This window comes from Vanacampus margaritifer, chromosome 1 (assembly GCF_051991255.1).
Source record: "Vanacampus margaritifer isolate UIUO_Vmar chromosome 1, RoL_Vmar_1.0, whole genome shotgun sequence".
NCBI lineage: Eukaryota > Metazoa > Chordata > Actinopteri > Syngnathiformes > Syngnathidae > Vanacampus > Vanacampus margaritifer.
In genome coordinates, this window is record NC_135432.1 from 15,806,191 (window position 1) to 15,825,175 (window position 18,985).

Sequence of the window (18,985 nt, forward strand, 5' to 3'; positions counted from 1 at the left end):
ACAATGAAATAAAGAGACGATGGCGTAATATTGCAGAAGGAATTTAAAAAAAAGTGGAGGGATCAGCCTTACGTGTAGTAGCGACAGCAGTGACCGGATCACTGGAATCTTCATCATAGAGAGCATAAAGCGTGACGGAGTAGTCCGTTGCGGGGTGTAAACCGCTCAACTCCAACATTGTCCGCTCCGCACCAAACTTTTCCTACGGTCATATTAAAAGAATAGAATTACAAGATACGTCATCTTGACTCAATTCTGAAGCATCACTATGCTTTTTGTCAGTAATTTACCAGCATTTGGTTTCATTTACTGTATTTATCAATGCAACCAAAAGTAGCTTATAATTTGGAGGGCAGGATTCAAAACAATATTTCCCATAGAATGGGACTCAATAATACGTAATAGTACAATTATGGTTAAGATGTTTATCACCTCAATACCGTTCCGGTTGTTAACCCTATAAAGCAAAAGGTCTCATATTAAATACCAGAGATTTTGATCCCTCTATTTCATGAGCATAATATTTTTCTTCCCATTAAAAACCTTGACGTATATTATCTGACACATGCATTGCACGGATAATCCATTAGAGGGCAGTATCACACAGCTGATGGCTTTTCCAGCGACTTTGCAAGATGGCCACAATTGAGAAAGGACAGACACCGATACTTATTAATTTAACTCATTCACTGCCATTGACAGCTGTAGACTTTTAAAAAATTCATTTGTACTATTTCTATTAGTTTAACATTTTTTTTCCATTTTTGTTAACAAGAGTATGAAAACCTAGATATTTTTTGTACATTTAGAACAGAGATAAAATTTGTGATTAATTGTGAGTTAACTAGTGAAGTCATGCGATTAATTACGATTACAAATTTTAATCACCTGATGGCCCTAATTTTTTATAATCTTTTCTTTTAAACAAAAAAAACATTTTATTTTTTTATTTTTAATAATCTTTTATTGTTTCAAAGAAAAGATTAATAAAAAATTAGGGGCGCCAGGCGATTACAATTTTTAATCGTAATTAATCGCATGACTTCACTAGATAACTCACGATTAATCGCAAATTTTATATCTGTTCTAATACAATAAAAAAAAAATCTAGGTTTTCGTACTCTTGTTAACAAAAATGGGAAGTGTTGAACTAATAGAAATAGTTCAAATGAATTTTTGACGTCTATAGCCGTCAATGGCAGTGAATGAGTTAATGGTGGGAAAATGTCTTTCTGATTTTTGGAAATACTGATATGTTTGATATGTCTGTTTATTATTATATTTTTGACAGTTATAATTATAAATGTACACATTTAAAGTATTGTGGCCGGATTTATCAAAAATGACAAAAAACAAAAGTTATATGTGGAAGTTAATTTAAAAACAAATAAAAATAAAATAAAAATTGTTTGTTCAAGAGGACCAATAAATCTATTTACAAAGAATCAAAATGTTCCCTCATATATTTCATGTTTCAGGCTTCCCAGGGTTAATTGCAATATTGTCGCTATTTAACTCTTAATGCCTTTTTAATACAGCGAGCTCCGGTTCTCACCTCCTTGGCGTCATCAGGCTCTCCTTGGTTGAGGGCTGAGTAGAGGATCAGGTACTCGGTAGCCCCGGGTGCGGCACCCCAGCTCACTTGCAGTGCGCTGTAAGAGGAGGGCGTCACCTCCAGGTTGGTCGGCATGGAGAGCGGTACTGAGAAAGGATTGGAGGTGAGGGCAGGAAAATACAGGATGAGGAAAATACAACATCACAACTCTGTATTTTTTTTCTCTATTTTGAACCTGATGTGTGCCTGGCCTTGTTCGGAAAGCAAAACGCGGAATCTCTTCAAATGACAAGCTCATATTCAAAGGAAAGACGGCGAAACCGATGGATTCATAATAACTTATTCTGTTTTCATAATGTCTGAGTAAACAATCTCCCTGAGACAAATACATATGCCAAGTACAATACGACATGAGCGGCATGAGTCTCACCTGTGGTCACAGTTCCCCTGAGTGCCAGGCCGACACTGTGTTCATAAACGGGGAAAATGGACACGTGATACAGTGTCTGTGAGGAGAGGCCTTGAAGCAGCACAGATGACTGTGAGCCAGACAACACCACCTTCAAGACGGAGACAAAAGTTACAGTCTGCCACAGACACAACTCGAAGATTGTTGAAATCATGGTAACAGTGTATTGGCGTGAACACAGAACGAGTTTTTATCAAATCTTTAATGTAACCAAACGGACATAGAAACTGTTAAAAAAAAATAGGGGTGTCAAAATTAGTGTGTTAATTTTGAATTAATTTAAAGTTCCTTTAAATACCACAAAAACAAATTTACGCGAATAATGACCACCCTGTACTGAGGGAATTTTGTCAAGTTGTATTTGATCATTTTAAAAATGTGCAGAATTTCACAAGTGACTTCATGTTAACTCTTTGACTGCCAGACGTTTTCAGAAAAGGGATGCCGTGGGTGCCAGCCGATTTTAAGCATTTTGACTGATCTTTCAAGGACCATAGAAAATTATGTGTTTGGACTATGGAAACACACATACTACCAAATGAAAGATTGGACTCTCATCTTTCATCAGAAAAAAAAGTTTGTTTCTACCTTATTCCGTTCTTCAGTAATCAACAATAGAAAATGGTTAGTTTCACCTCTGTTTTGAAACAAACGTCTTTTAACGTCTTTGGCACTCCTCCATAGGATTTTACTAAACATTATTTAACGTTTTTGGCAGTCAAAGAGTTAAAGATTAGATAGCTCTTAATGTGAAAAGAAAAATGCACTGAGCTGTCACCAATGTCTTACAAATGCAATGATGCCATCTTGTGGCAGAAAAATGACCTCAACACAAATCAATATCACACTGTTTTTTTACAGTACAGTACATCTTTTTAATTTTAACTCAATTTTATGAATTATTGTGAAATGACTATTAATGACTAAAAGAAGGCGCTATATTTCTATTAGTTCAACGTTTTTGTACACTTTTATGTTAACGAGAGTATGAAAACGATTTTATTGTACAGATAACAGATATCAAATTTGCGATTAATCATGAGTTAACTATTGAAGTCATGCGATTAATTACGATAAAAAAAAAAGAATCGCCTGACACCCCTAGTTAAAAACAAATAGTCCGTAGTGGGTTACTTTATTTATTGGAAGTTTCAAATGGAAAAATAACACGAGCAACAATTGAGGGTAGACTTTATTCACATTATAAAGCCTGTAAAAGCTGCCATTTTTATGACACGGAGCTGAAACAGAGGCGGGATACTGAATGTGTTTAAGGGAGGGAATGTGATAATAAATAAATAAAAATAAAATGAAAGAAAGATATCTAGTGTCCATAAAAAGTCCCATTCAAACTATGTGGTTGTATAAGCTTTTTCAAGGCAAGTTCATGGAATTAAATCATATTCGCTACAACAATGAGCGCTTCAAGTATGTTTAGAAGTACTGTACAGTTTATCTGGAGTAGTGTCGCAATTTGAACACCGGGTGGCGCACTGGGTGCCAGCCATGTAATGACGTACTTCACTGAGACAGGCAAAGAAGAAAGTCACGGCTGATGAATGGATTTTAGCATCGTGTACGGCCTGATTAAATATAAATGAAAGACTGATTGCTGATAATACTGCACAGATAACCAAACCCCAATGTCCGCTACAAGCACATACAGCGAACCCCTCCCAATATAAGACTATTTGCGGCGATCGAAGGCTTTTATCTGCCGTGATTGGGCAACGCAGTTACATGCTATGCTAACGGCCATAGTGAATGCAAGCTAATAGCACACTCGAGAGGGAAAAGTGAAAGTATGGAAAAGGTCTCGCGATACTCGTCGCGAAATCATGATGTTTGAGCAGTGCTAAATGCTAACGGTACCGTCTTCAGTCACCAAATGAATGTGGTTTTATAGCGCGTGCTGTCACGAGTCTGTGTGCACTCTTCCAATCGCAGTCAATTTCAGATCGCCATCCGATCGAATGGTACCGTACATTGAGTTCGCCCGACGCTGTTTTTAGTCGCCATTGGCGAGCTGGCGAACGCTAACGCCCAATTCATTGACTGCGGAATGGCCACGGTGCCTTTTCCCTACGGTCGCCGCACATACTGCAATTCACACCGTGTGCGTTGTGTGAGCTGTCCGTGTCCGTAAATCTGCACCGCCAGACCACAAGTTCACGGGGGTTCACGCTGGAGAGTTGAGTTCACGCGATAACAACCGTGCATATAGAGTCCTATTTGTATACAATAGCCACACTTACCTGTTGTAACATCGATATGCTTTTGGATAATATTTCTGTGACTTCTACCATGGCTCTTCTATCATGGGTAAGTACGTTTTATGTTTAACCCCTGGGCGTTATTTTATTTTGAAATGGCTTGGTCAGAACCAACAAAAAGCCAAAAAATGGTCAACTAACGCCCAGGTGTTAAATAGTGTTATTTTGTCATGTTTAATTTAATCTGAGTTCGTTTTTTTTTTGTCCTAAATGTTTGACTCATGTCATACTATGTAGTTACTAACTATAGGGAGGGAACCTAGCTAACTACTAGCTAGCTAGGTTCCCTCCCCCCAAAAACGAGTTTGCGGTTTTATTTTGAAATATACCGGATCTACCTTGATGCGGACGCTCGACTTCCTGTCCGGCTCGTGTAATTTCTTCAGCTTCATGAAAATCTGCAAGCGATCCGCATGCGGCGTCCGGAAAAAATTGAACGCTTGAGAAAACCTTTCGCAGGACTGCATCTCTTCCGCACCGCTTTGCAGCTGGTGTGAATTGACACGGATGCGTTCTATTCCTTGCGGCGGCCATACGGAAAACGCACCGCGTCCGTTCCGCAGTCAGTGTGAATTTTGCGTAAAGCTCAGCCATGACCAGACATTGGCTAATTGCTACAAAGACAGCTGTAGTACTGGAAAAGATTCTGACCTCCTGAGGACTTTGACCCTCCGCGCTGTGGTAGACCACCCTGTATTGCCGGACTGGCTTAGGAGGGTTAGTCCAGTGTAGCATCACTTCTCTGGAGCCCAGATTGGAGAAGCGGAGGTCAGTGGGACTCGGGTAAGAGATGGTCGGGTCGACTGTGGGCTCCGGTTCACTTTCTAGAAAACAAGATGTGTAGAAAAGCAAGTAGATAAATAGGTGGGTTACAGTAGCCCACATTTGCGATATGCATTTTCAAACATTTAGGGCTTTATTCCCGAAGACAGCTCACAAACGTAAAAACATTTTTTTCTTGATTTTTGTGTCTATTTATGCTTCCACAGTGTCGCACCTCTTGCGCGCTGATCTGAAAGGGAATGAAAGGAGTCACTTCCATTGGCTGGGAAGCAAGACGACTGTGTGCCCTTAAAGTTTAAAATGAAAAGTTTGTCTGACACAAATTTGGTCAACAATCTTTCCTTTTAAATATTCCAACAAGTTAACAAGCATTCACAGTAGAGCAAGTATCGCAAGATACATACAAACATGCAGACCAAAAACAATAATATCCTGGTCTCTTTTTGCAGACCACTCATACAAACATAGAAAATTGTGTAAATGTCATGAGTACTACATTACCCTTTATGACTCCGCGGTCCTCTATTCTCGTGCACAGGATGTGGACCAGTCGGGCCACCAGTTTGCTGAGCAGAGGGAAGTCGTTGACGTTGTAGGCATTCGAATCCACCGGTTCTGAAGCCACGTGCCTCAACTCGGCTTCATCTGCATTTTTAACACCTAAATGCAGAAAATAGATATAAAGTATAGTTTTGTATGATAGAGGATTATTAACTCATTCACTCCCAGCCATTTTCACTGAAGCAACCCCCTTCGCTCCAGACGGTTTTACTGGATTTTGACTGATTTTGCAAGGCCCACAGAATATTGTGTTTTATTGGTAAGAAAGATTAGTCTCTTCTTTCATCAGGAAAAATAAGTATATTTCTATCTGTTTCCGTTTTACAGCAATTAGCATTAGAATATAGCCAAGTTTCATCATTATTCACAAATCTGTTTAAAACAGTGGGGGAAAAGAGCTTTTTGCAACATGGCCCTGATCTCTGATACTCTGCTGCCACCTGCTGGCCGTTTTTGGAATAACTGCCCTTGCTTCAAGCGTTTTCTTCAGTTCAGAGGCTGCATCAGAACCTTTTCTATGCTCTAGCATTAAAAAAATAAAATAAAATAAAAACGTATAAATACGTCTTTGGGACCATGGTAATATTTATTAATAAAATTAGTGACAGTTTAAAATATCATATATCAATATATGTCATGACATGTCGAATCGGTAATTACCGAATGAACAAGACTGAGCTCTCTCAGAATTAAAAAAAAATAAAATAAAATAAAAGAACATATTTACACGTTTTTGGGAGCAAATGAGTTAAGCAAGATGCTGCATTCCAGAATTTATATGTAGATTGCCCAATTATTGCGTGAATAGGGACAAAAAAGCCATCCAATGACAATGCTCAAAAACTCCATGACCCCTTTTGTCACAAAAATGTAACAATTTCCGTCATAGATGATATGTTTTGCATCCAAATCACACCACCCCATCTTGGCTCATTAAAATCTCACCTACAGCGATGATCTCCACACCCGCATTCTTGAGTCGGTTTGCCGCCGCAATGGCGTCATCCTGCGATTTACCATCTGTCAAGAGCACAAGGAAGAAGGGCGTGTCCGACCTTGCGCCCGCTTCGGCCCTCATGTTCTCCTCCATGACGTGGAGCAGCGCTTGGCCTACAGAGAAATGCAAGAAATCCAATAAATACCTTCTGAACATTAGACAACAATACAGCTAGGTTGACTTCATGCCAGATATTACCTGTGAAAGTGTTTCCTCCTTTATATCTGAAATTCCTTACTGCTTCTACCAAATGGTCTTTGGTGGTGAAGTTGTTGAGCTGCCACTCTGTTCGCGGGTCTCCACTATATTGGCTAAGGCCTGAAAAAGCAACACAGGCTTCTTCTAAGTATGTTGGATCCAAACACATGTACCGAGCTTGTGCGCTTTTTTTCACCTTACATTTATGGCTGTTATTGGACATTTTTTCCGCCCTTTTTTTGCTGTCAATTTTCTGACATTTTTGTGCATATATATGGTGATTTGGGGGATTTCTTCTTTTGTTCTTTGACATTTTATAGTTACTTTTTAAATGTTTCCGCTTTTTTTTAAATACATTTTCAGATTTTTTTGGGCAATTTTGTGCACATTAGATGGCCATTTAGGGGATTTCTTCTGTAGTTTTTGGACATTATGTAGTTTTTCTTTTCTGCTTTTTTTTTTTTAAGAATTTTTTTGACAATTCAAAAGATATTTAAGGTATTTTGGGGGGATTTCTTTTTTTGTTTCTGGACATTTTATGGTTACTTTTTGAACATTTTCTTTTCTGCCTTTTTATTCAATTCTCAAACATTTTTGGCAATTTCAAGGATGGTAATTTTCTCTCTTGTTAATTTTTGGACATTTTTAGGTCATTAAAAAAAAAATTCTACTTTTCATCTCTCCTTTTCTGACAACTTAAAAATTTTGACTCTTGCATTTATTAAACATTTAATTATTGAATTTTTAATGTAAATCATTAAGGCATTTAAATAATATTTTATCTAAAAAATAAAACCAACTATGTTAAAAAAAACTATTTCTACTTTTTTTTTTTTTTTTTAAAGATCCACAGGAAGCCACAGGAGCGGAATTAAAGAGCCCCATGTGGCTCCAGAGCAGCAGGTTCCAGACCCCTGACCTAACCAATAGATACTTAGCCTCACCAATCTGAATGTGTTTCGGCCCGATGCGGAACGGTGTCATCAGTCCTTCCAAGAAGTCTCTGACCCGCCTGAAGTTGGTGCGTCCAATACTCCAGGAGCCGTCCACCAAAAACACGATGTCCGCTGCAGCATCGGTCTTGCACTCGAAAGGTTTTCTTGGAAACGGGCCTAGAAAAAGATGGTTCCCAAGAGTTTGACTCGTAGAAATGTTTTTCTGGGAGGTTCATGCTAGGATCTTGATATGCCGTATTACTGAGTACAGTACATTAAGTGCATATATTTAAACAGAGCACACGTATCAGCATGATGTGTACATGAACATCCGTGTAAACGCACGTCTCTTTGAGCTATGCGACGAGTGACGACACACGAGCCCGGCGGCCAAACAACATGGCTTTTCATTATCTTTTCCTGTTGTGTAAACACTGTCATCATGTCAGCGCACATTCTATTCTCAAGCCTCCTGTTCTCAAACCCATGATATCATAGCAGCCTTCTTTAAATGAATCTTTTGGATGTGATTTTGTCTATTTGATAACTTCATTATTTTTCATGTCGAATAAATACCTTTAAAAACACATTTGGCCACTTGCTGTCGACTGAATATGACATCAAGACCACTCACGGCTCGCCTGTTTTCTGGGTTTGGTCATGTGACGTTTGCAAACTGAGCCATGATTGGTTGCTCCCTGAGCCATGGGAAACTGTGATGTCATTTTTAGTCCACAGCAAGTGGAAAAACATGTTTTTAAGGGTATAAAGTGTACATGAAAAATAATAGACAAAATATTAACTTCTTACTGTATTGCTGAAAGGTGCCACGCGGTCACATATAGATCACTGCTTCCTTTTCACACAGAGATATCTCTATGCGAGATGTGAGTGTGTCACATTGAAAGGTAATGAGAGGAGCCACTCTGATTGGCGGCGAATGGAGTTGGCTGTGCTCACGCCCACAATGGCACAAACCTAGAAACCCACTTTTTTTCCTTTTCTTTTTTTTTTATATGCCAGCCTTTGCACGTCTGAAAATACCAAAACCCGGTCTAACCCACCTCTACACCTCTTGCACTACTCACAAAAATGGAGCCCTTAATGTTAAAAACCTACATCTATATATATTTGTTTGATGGTGGCAGTTCAGACTTTATAACAAATTATTCTACATGTTGTAACAATCCGCAGTATGACACCGAGCCACAAGGTGGCGCCTCCTTGTTTTTGTTATGCCTATGCAGCATTTTTTTGTTTGGCCATCAGTGTATTTGATGCCGTGGACTTGTACATGTAATCATGACACGTGGTAGCGCCAAGAAGGCTACTTTTTCCTATTAATAAAGTAAATCTGTGGTTTTCCAGGGTGACCGAGGTTACCTGTAACCGGCTGGGTTGGAAGGGGTGTCTTGTGTGGTTTCTCCTCTTTGCCCACTGTCGTTCCCTGTTGGTCCTTGATTTCCACCTTGGAGCGTTCCCGCTCTTTTTCTTTCTTCCTCTTCCTCTTCTCTTTGTTAGACTTGTCCTGGGGGTCATCCAGGGGTGGAGGGGCGGGTTCTATAGTTGGTGGCTCTGCCAGGGGGAGGTCATGGCACATTGCAGTATCGTTAATGATCGAGATCCTCAGAAGTCTGAAGAATGAATTTACCTGCATTCGTAGTGGCAAGAGTTGTGGTCAAAGGGTCTGGATACAGAACGGTAGGCTGAGCCAGCAGAGCCTCCGTGACATCATCCAGGTCTCCTGATCCAGACGCCCCTGGCAACAGCTTCCTCTTTTGACCGCTACGGACCATCTCCTCCTCCCGAAGACTGTCCACTAGATGACACAAAGGCTTCTTTTACACAGCGGTTCCAAGGAGAGGAATGTAGCTCAATCTTGTGAGTTATTACAGTGTCTAAATTAAAAACTTTCTTAATTAAGTGTTCCCTGACTTTTAAAACACTGGTGGTCAATGCGGGCGGCAAATGACTCCAGCTTTGATGGGTCATACATTGGACATCCCTGATTTACAGCAAACAAATAGCAGCTTTTGGCTCATTTCATAAATAAATAAATAAAAAGTAGTACAGGCAGCTCTGCTTATTTTTAGGTGATATTGGTCTGAAGACAAGGTCAACAACTTGCAAATTGAGGGGCAAACTTTAAAGCGGGAAACAATTGATATGGGCTTGAGATAATCACAAAGCCAAAGAGGGAGTCAAACAGCAGCGGTGAAAAAACTCCCAGACTTCCATCATTCATTCCAGCATGACAGCTAATGTTACAAGTTTTCGTGGTGAGGTGCTGAGGCCTGCCTGGACATGTGTGAGAGACGACACAGTAACCTACAACCGGTGGCGTGGTTCTCCAGCAGCCTACTGGCCTGCCGCTACGTTACATACCATGCATGCAGTCACAGTGATGCTCGGTACAACCTGAGAGATAGAATTCAACGCTCCGAATTTTTAATAGTCTTTTTTTTTTTTTATCGCGTCAGGCGATTACAATTTTTAATTATAATTAAACGCATGACTTCAATAGTTAACTCACGATTAATTATGAATTTTATATCTGTTCTAAATGCACAATAAAAAAATCTAGGTTTCCATACTCTTGTTAACAAAAGTGGGAAAAAATTTAAAACTAATAGAAATAGTTCAAATGAATTTTTGACGTCAATAGCCGTCAATGGCAGTTAATGAATTATATATTGCACTAAAATTAAGCATTTTCTTAAATAACTAAAACGAATAAAAACTAACAGAACCGAAACCGAGGACCCCCTAGTACCATAAACAGTAGTTCATCAGAACTAATTACGGTTCAAATGTTGTGTTTTGGTAAACTAAAAAATTCAGTTAAAATAAAGTTACAGTATTAATATCTCAGAACTGATTAGTTGACCCATTTTGTCCTTTTACCAGTCGCCCAACCCTTGAAATATCTGCCATCCACCTTGCTGCGTCTCTTACAGGTGAATCGTCGCTTTGCCAGAAGTTTCTCTGTGGTCCCATTAAGCACGAGAACTTGGAGGGCATACTCCTGGCTGGCGTCCAATCCTGCCACGGTTGCCCGACCCCGTGTGGTGGTCAACATCAGCTCCGGCTGTGGCACGTCTGGAAAGAAAAAAAAAGACATATAGGAAAAGTTAAAAGATGAGTGTTATTTTTTTTAACTCATTCACTGCCATTGACGGCTATAGACGTCAAAAATTCATTTGAACTATTTCTATTAGTTTCACATTTTTTATTTGTCATTAATCGTGAGTTAACTATTGAAGTCATGCGATTAATTACAATTTAAAAAAATTATTGTCTGACGTCACAAATTTTTAACTCTTTCACTGCCATGGACGTTAAAAGACATCAAGTAAAAACCTACGGAGGGCCGCCAATGATGTTAAAAGACGTCATCCAATTTTTTATTTTATTTTTTTTGAAACGGGTGGAGGAAAGCCTTGGCCAGCTGTGGTGAAAGTTTCAAGCAGATCTAGTTAGCCTAATGACTATTTTTGGCCCCTAGATGGCAGCAATGACTCTCTTTTGACAAGATTGGGTAGGCGTCAGTAGAAGACGTGAGGCGGAGCTAGAGGGGACAATGGCTGGGGAAGGGAAGAGAACATGGCGACCGGTTGCAAGCAGCTCACGGTCGAGCAGTTTTTTTTCAAAGACGAAAAGCATCGACCAACGCTAAAGAGCACATTGATGACGACGATGATCATCATCGATGATGATGATGGTGACTCCGAGGTTGACGCCGAAGTTGGAAGCGCTGACGCGGCGGCTATGACGACGTCATAAAGGTTCACGGGCTAGCGATGCTAACACCGGAAAACGCGGAGCACAACCGAGCACGCTCAGGCGGACGCTCAGGCGGACGTTCAATCGGACGACGAAGAGTGCCCCGAGTCCAATGCATATTCATCGGAATATGAAGATATCAAGATAACTTTTTTTTTTTATTGTAATTAATCACATGACTTAACAAGTTAACTCAAGATTAATCACAAATGTTATATCTGTTCTAAAAGTACAATAAATTTTTTCCCTAAGTTTCCATACTCTTGTTAGCAAAAGTGGAAAGAAAATGTGAAACTAATAAAAATAGTTCAAATGAATTTTTTATGTCTGTTGCCGTCAATGGCAGTGAATGAGTTAATTGCTGTTTTTAAACTTGATGCAAGATGAAGAAATTGCCGGTGATTTTTTTTTATTTTAAGCTCCCAATTGTGTGACTTGAAAAATGAGTTTTCTTCCATGCCCTGTTGTACACACTGCTCATGACCTACATATTCTTCCATTCCAGTTCCCAGCAACTTGGCAAAAACACCACAAGCAAGTTGTGTCAACTCTGTATCATGCAGCCAATAGACAACATTAGTTTAGTATTTTTCTATTTATGCTGGGAATAAGTAAAACTAGTTCAGCATTAAATAATTGATGAGATTTGTGGCCACGTCGTGTGAGGAAAATGTGAAATGAGCCATTTTGACATTTTCAAGTCTAAAGATGTGGTTAGATAACTGAAAATCGACAAATACTCTTACATGACAAAAGTGTCACAAAGACAAAGTAACGGTATTTCCGATCCAGTGCCACTTCGGTCTTAACACTTTAAAACTAAGATAAAAAAAAAAATCATATACAGTACAAAGTACACACAGTACAACAGTGCAGTAAACAGGATATTATACTCGCCCAAGAAAACAAAAAAAGGCAGTACAAATATCTCCTTTGGTCAGGCAGCAAGTTGTCACAGGCTGCAGGGATCGACTCGCATTCCTAAGGTTAAATCAGGACTATCTGGTTGGTGGCCAAAAGGAAGGATGCCAAAAAAGTCATATACAACGGAATGTGTAAAGTCAAAATGCCCTTGAAATCATCCAACTTGTATTTTAACTCATTCACTGCCATTGACGGCTATAGACGTCAAAAATTCCTTTTAACTATTTCTATTAGTTTCACATTTTTTTCCACTTTTGTTAACAAGAGTATGAAAACCTATAATTTTTTTGTTGTACATTTAGAACAGAAAAAAAAGTGAATAATCGTGAGTTAACTATTGAAGTCATGCGATTAATTACAATTTTAAAAAATTATCGTCTGACGACCTTAATTTTTAATAATCTTTTCGTTTTTCTTAATTAGGGGCATCAGGCGATTTAAAATTTTAATTGTAATTAATCACATGACTTCACTAGTTCACTCAAGATTATTCACAAATTTTATATCTGTTCTAAATGTAAAATATTTTTTTCCCCCTCGGTTTTCATACACAAGTGTAAAAAAATGTGAAACTAATAGAAATCGTTCAAATGAATTTTTGACGTCTATAGCCGTCAATGGCAGTGAATGAGTTAATAAAAACATTTGGGAAAAATACATTTCTAAAGCCATACGTGAAAATGGACACGGGACATACCAGTAGCAGTATTGCAACTCAACACTTTTTATTTTTTTACAAAACTTTTTCAAAAAGATTGATTGGAGCAGAACAATTTTGAAAAAAATAATGAAATTGTGACACCTGCCACCCTCCTCAACAATGTGTGATTATTATTCTGTATTACAATAACCCATAAGATTAATTACTTTTACAGTAAATGGTTTGGTTTTATAGGTTAAGACTTCCGTTAAAATAAAATAAAATGAATCATGAATTAAATGAGAGTTTATTTATATACGGTGCTGTAATTTGAGTTGTTAACTTAAAAAACACTTTGACTTGTGCTCTTGATATATAAATTGAATCAAATTGGATCTTAACCCACCTGAATCTAACAAAAAAGTTAGAATCGTATCGCAATTAATACAAAGGTACATTTATAAATAGTGAGTTATGAATATGCATGGGGATTTCTGTACTTCAATGCCCAATGGGATTTTTTTATTTTTTATTATTATTACCGGTATGAACAAATCAGGCTGACCCGTGTCCTGAAACAGATTGTGTTCAACTTTATTTAGAGTTTTCCTTTGTACAACAGATGGGTTTGCTTTTGTACCTTTAGGACAATGGACAGCTATTTAAAAGAAATAAAAGATTTAAGCACGAGGGTTTCGAGTCTCACCTGAGATGGGTCTTACTCGGACTTTGTAACCCTGAACGGGACCGTCGGTCTCCTTCCATTTCATCTGCAATCGGTCTTCGGAGAGGACCGTCAGCTTAAGGCGACCTTGCCAAAGATATAAGGAAGAGTTAAACGTGTGACGACAGAAATAAACTTTCTCCGTGTCTCCTGTTGTCCCCATGCCCCTTCCTTCCCCTCAAAAATGATCTTTTGTTTCCTCATTTGCATGATTTCCAACAGGGGTTTTTTTTCCCAACAAGTAGCATCTTTCATGTTTCTGCCTTCCCACCCTCCTGCCACCCCCGACCGCAGCTGCCCCGTTCCCTCCGTCAAAGCGTGTCCTGTCCTCCCGTCCCCTGAAGAAACAGGAAGAGGATGCTATGGCGGGCCACGAGTGTCAGAGGTCATGTCGCGGAGTTACAGTGTGTCAGTGTTTCGTATGTAACGTGGATGAGTTATAGATAGAGCATGAGGGTAAAAGATGGTGGAAACAAAGAAGACAGGGAAGAATAAACATGAATGGAAGGGATGTTCTTATTGATTCTATGGATACCACATGGCCGTTCTGCTTTTGTGCGTTTTTGGGTCGTTGACCCCTGAAGGGTTCACATGGGGTCGAAAGTGGAGCTAGTTAAGCACTGGGTCACACAGCCTGGCGAACAACAATATCCTTACAAAAGAAGGAGGCAACACTTGGGAAGGGTGGCCAGTCAATCCCCTTTGCCAAAATAAACACCATTTGTGCTTTGAAAAATAAGTATGCAAAAGGTTATGAAATTGCATATATTGAACTGCAGCATATGCGCTGGTGGTGACGCAGTGATGGCGGACGGTCTACCTTGGCCATGAGCTTTGGATGACAGCAGCAGGATGGCAAACAGGAAATGCAACATGATCCAGTGAAATGATAAGGATGATGTCGTGGAAGAGGCTGCCCGATGAAGGGACATGAGACCTGAAAGCACACAAAGCAATAGTAACATAAAAAAGGAGTTTGAGATACAAGCTGGATCTTGGGTGATTTTTTTTTTTTGTCTTGAATTGCAAGCAAAAAATTGGAGTTACTAGCACTTTAACCCCTAGGCGTTATTATGACCATTTTTGGGCTTTTTGTTGGTTCTGACCAAGCCATTTCAAAATAAAATACTGCCCACGGGTTATAGTGGCATCATATTTCAAAATTAGCAATAGCAGCAGTGAGTGAATAATTCTTACAAAATTCCACTAGCAAAAAGCAAATCTGGAGACAGACACAGCAGGCGTATATTCTTTATCCTCTGCAAAAAAAAAAAAAAAAATCCCTTAGAAGTGCTGATTTGTACCGCAAGCATAAGGGAATTGGTGGAAATAACACCCCAATCATCCTCTTTCCCGTGGGAAATGCTTTATGACCGAGTCTGACAACAGGTACTTAGGTGCGTGTTGGTGCTCCATTAGAGATCCTTGGACTTCACACACACAGGTCTGTAATATTAAGACTCACACTGCACTTTAAAGGAGCTCATAAAACGAACAAGCCTCAGTCTGTGAGGTGCAATTTGAATGCTAAAACTACACATAAGATTCCTCAAATCCTCGGAATCCTTTTGTGCAAATACCTGTAGGGGATATAGTAGAACTAAAGTGTTAACTTTCAAAAAACTAAATAAAACATCACCTCTTTATACCTTGGACGCTCCAAGGTTAAAACATTACTTTTTAAATTGGTAAAAAAATATATAACGGAAATAGAAATAATGCATTCCAAAGTCATTATAAAAACTAACAAGTGAACAGGCACCATTTTAACACTCTTATGCGCCTTTTCCATTAAACCACTTCCACCCCGAAACTACCTCTTCGAACCTGGCTCGAGAATGCAGGCCGAGGAGGGCCGTGACATCACTGTTATCTGATTGGCTAATAGGAGTAGGCGTGTCTTTAAATATCCTGGTTTTAAGCGAATGAGAGACAGCCGGCCGCCTGCTACCGCCACAACATAAAAATACAGTGCAAATATATCCAGTAGATATCTGTTATTAGGGGTGGGAATCTTTGAAAGTCTCACGATTTGATTCGATTCCGATTTTTTTGGGTGCACGATTCGATTTTCGATTAAGAACGATTTTTTTTTCAAAATGATTTGATTGACAATGGTTTTTGCTTCAATTTATAGATGTTCAAGGAATCGTAATGATCTACTCCAGTCTGACTCGCTAATGCTAATCAGCGCACTTCTCGCGACACTTTTATCACTCAAAAGAACGACTCAACGCTGCAAAAAAAACAACTTTTTGGAATAACTTGATCGTGACTTTTTCCTTCTACTCTCTAATGTGGCTACAACTTAACAGTGTATCAGACCGCGTGGAACCACAATGCCCCCAAGTGGCCAAACCGGGTACAACATGAACAGCGCTCCCAATAAAAGGCACACACAAACATAGGGAAGACAGTATAAAATAATTTAAATAAATTGATTTTTGGACATTTAAAATCAATTCTGAATCATACTAAATGAGAATCACAATTCTTATGAGAATCGATTTTTTTGGGCACACCCCTATCTGTTATGTTTTACAACAATACTTAACCAAATTTACAATTTCATAAGTACAATGGTCTAACTTATATGTTGCGCATGGTTGGTTGTGCCCTGTGATTGACTGGCAATACGGCAGAGGTGGGCCTCGAGGGCCGGAGTCCTGCAGGTTTTGCATGTTGCCCTTCTCCAACACAGCTGATATATGATCAGCTCATCAGCAAGCTCTGCATAAGCCTGATAACAATCCGGTTGATTGGAATCAGCTTGTGTTGGAAGTGCGAAATCTCCAAAGCCTGCAGGACTCCAGCCCTCGAGGACCGAGATTGGCCACCTCTGCAATACGGTGTACAACTATAGAAAATGGATAGATGGACTATTGAATGTGATCATCCATATTGTGAACAAGCAGAAAACCAAGAGAGGAGTTCCAGCATGCCATCATGGGTCTGATGCTCTTCATTTTCTCATGCCTCACATGTGTCTGTGCTTGCCTGACTATTGCCATGAACTACACTTGCTGTGTGTACCTGTCTGACTGACTGCCTGTCAGACAGAGAAAGTAGCATCGTTATGTAATGCTGGTGACTCCATTTTGACCCCCCCCCCCTTTTTTTTTTATCATTTCTGGAAGTGTAAAGCAATAATAACGGAATTACCTGTAGATTGGTTGTTAAATTGTGAAATGATGTAATGAAGTACTACGAAAGGGTACTAATGCCACACCAGTTAAAAAAAAAAAAAAAAAGTTCAACATCACTTATAATGTAATAAATTTCAAGCTTTAATGTCATACATATTTTTTAACACTTGGCCTTATTTATATTTATTTTTTTTGCAGTAGGATACAGCACTAGTAGTTACGTAGCTAGTAACTCTGATTTAGAAGTCACAAAAAGGACGCCGCCAGACTTGAACTGACCCAGAAGTAATTGCTTTGCTTTGTAATGGTGAACTTATCAAGTATTAATGTGACGTGATAACTCATCACGTTATTACGTGAAACATATCACATTAAAACGTGAAAGTTATCATGTTATTAGGAGATGTTGAAGTCCCCCCCGCCCTGTTTTGGCTGGAATATGCTTCCGTAAAGTACTGAAATGCAAACACACAAGTAGGAAAAATATGCACCAGTACTTTATTTGGATAATGACTGAAAAACAAAAAACATTTTTTTTTTATGAATATATGGTAACATCTTTAAGCTATTAGGAGTAAAAACAAAATTACATAATAATAGTCCTCATTAAATATACATATGTACAGTGATAATGTCGCACTGTGATCATTCTGTGTTGACTTCAGTTGTGTAGCACCAAATGAAGAAAGTAAAATATAAAATGTACTAACATTATACGTAATAATAGTGTTATAATATTATCCTAGCTTTCAATGTGGCATAGTTTAATATAACATAAAATATAGCTTCCAGTGCCTGCGGGCACCAGGGGAAAAAAACAACAACTTATCGATAACGGGACATAGTGATTTTCTAGATATGTTGTATAAGTGATCATTTGAAAATGTAAATACGGTGAGAGATTTATAGGAAGTGTGTTGCATGAGAAATAATGAACACGATCAATGTATCTACATAAATGTATGATTAATTATTAATAACAACATACAGCAAACGTGATTAAAAGTAATATGAGAAAATGTATTATTTCTGTGTTTCAAACTGGTAGCCCTTCATTTGCATAAATCAGTATACTCAAAAAAGTTGATCTTGCAGTTTCAAAGTTTGGTGACCTTTGTGTTTTAGCTTCTTAGCTAAAAACATCCCGAATCATCCATCCATCCATCCATCCCATTAAAAAAAGCTATAAAAATAATACACTATTAAACAACATATAATCTACAGTACTAAATTTGAGGGGGGAATGTGTCTGTGTCTCTAAAGTCAGCAATTATCTGTGTAAATAGCTTCTCGGCTTAAAAAAAAGAAAAGGGAAAAAAGACTCATTGGTCGCACCTGCGCAGTAATGAAGGATAAAAATGACAAAAGCAGAAAAGATTGAGAAGATACAAACTTAACATGTAAGTGTCTCACAATTACATGAGTCAAAAAAAAAAGAATCCAAAACAACGAAAGGGTTTTGCCGTGTGAAGGGGCGGGGGGAAGCAAGGTGAGAGCTTACCTGCCTGATGGCGGGTGCTTCGGGTCGAGGCTAATCAGTCTTCCACATTTAGAGCATATTGTGTCCCAATGTGAGATGTCAACGACATCGAACTGAACAGTCTCGCATGCACTGTAATTATGCACCCAATGCTCTGGTACCGGCTCGTGTGTGAGTGAAGAAACTTGATTCCAAAAATTAGCCAGGCCCGGTGGCCTCTCCTTCATGGGCGCGGTAACATAGACATACTTAAAGCCTTTGAGCGGTTTGACCACGTTGCTGCGGTACGCCAGTGTGCCCGCCATATTGGATGTGTCACATCGTATATAAATGTTAGTTATGTTTATGATAAAGGTGGTTAGGTTCCGCCATATTGGATGTGTCACATCGTATATAAATGTTAGTTATGTTTATGATAAAGGTGGTTATGTAACAGTGCTACATACTTTTTCAAACACTAATATGAATTTTTTGTTGATAATAATTGGGCCTTGATTTGTGTGTTTTGTTGTGTTCA

General features: G+C 38.9%; 1 protein-coding gene across 2 annotated transcripts in view; it reads right to left on the reverse strand.

The window, feature by feature from the left end:
* The window catches only part of LOC144059555 (collagen alpha-1(XX) chain-like), a 35,055-nt gene extending 16,347 nt beyond the window's left edge, over positions 1-18,708 (reverse strand). Inside the window, exons 1-14 of one of the 2 annotated variants that reach the window (XM_077578719.1) lie at positions 18,490-18,708; positions 14,663-14,779; positions 13,825-13,929; positions 10,727-10,870; positions 9,423-9,590; positions 9,155-9,346; positions 7,781-7,948; positions 6,837-6,956; positions 6,587-6,751; positions 5,582-5,740; positions 4,949-5,121; positions 1,986-2,115; positions 1,556-1,701; positions 73-202 (exon numbers count right to left, since the gene is read on the reverse strand). In XM_077578719.1, the coding sequence (XP_077434845.1) occupies positions 73-202; positions 1,556-1,701; positions 1,986-2,115; positions 4,949-5,121; positions 5,582-5,740; positions 6,587-6,751; positions 6,837-6,956; positions 7,781-7,948; positions 9,155-9,346; positions 9,423-9,590; positions 10,727-10,870; positions 13,825-13,929; positions 14,663-14,774 (1,912 nt within the window). In that variant the 5' untranslated portion in view covers positions 14,775-14,779; positions 18,490-18,708. Of the gene's footprint in view, positions 1-72; positions 203-1,555; positions 1,702-1,985; positions 2,116-4,948; positions 5,122-5,581; positions 5,741-6,586; positions 6,752-6,836; positions 6,957-7,780; positions 7,949-9,154; positions 9,347-9,422; positions 9,591-10,709; positions 10,871-13,824; positions 13,930-14,662; positions 14,780-18,489 lie in introns of those variants that run through there. The other variant, XM_077578726.1, reaches the window with a different exon arrangement.
* Between the last annotated feature and the right edge of the window lie 277 nt (positions 18,709-18,985).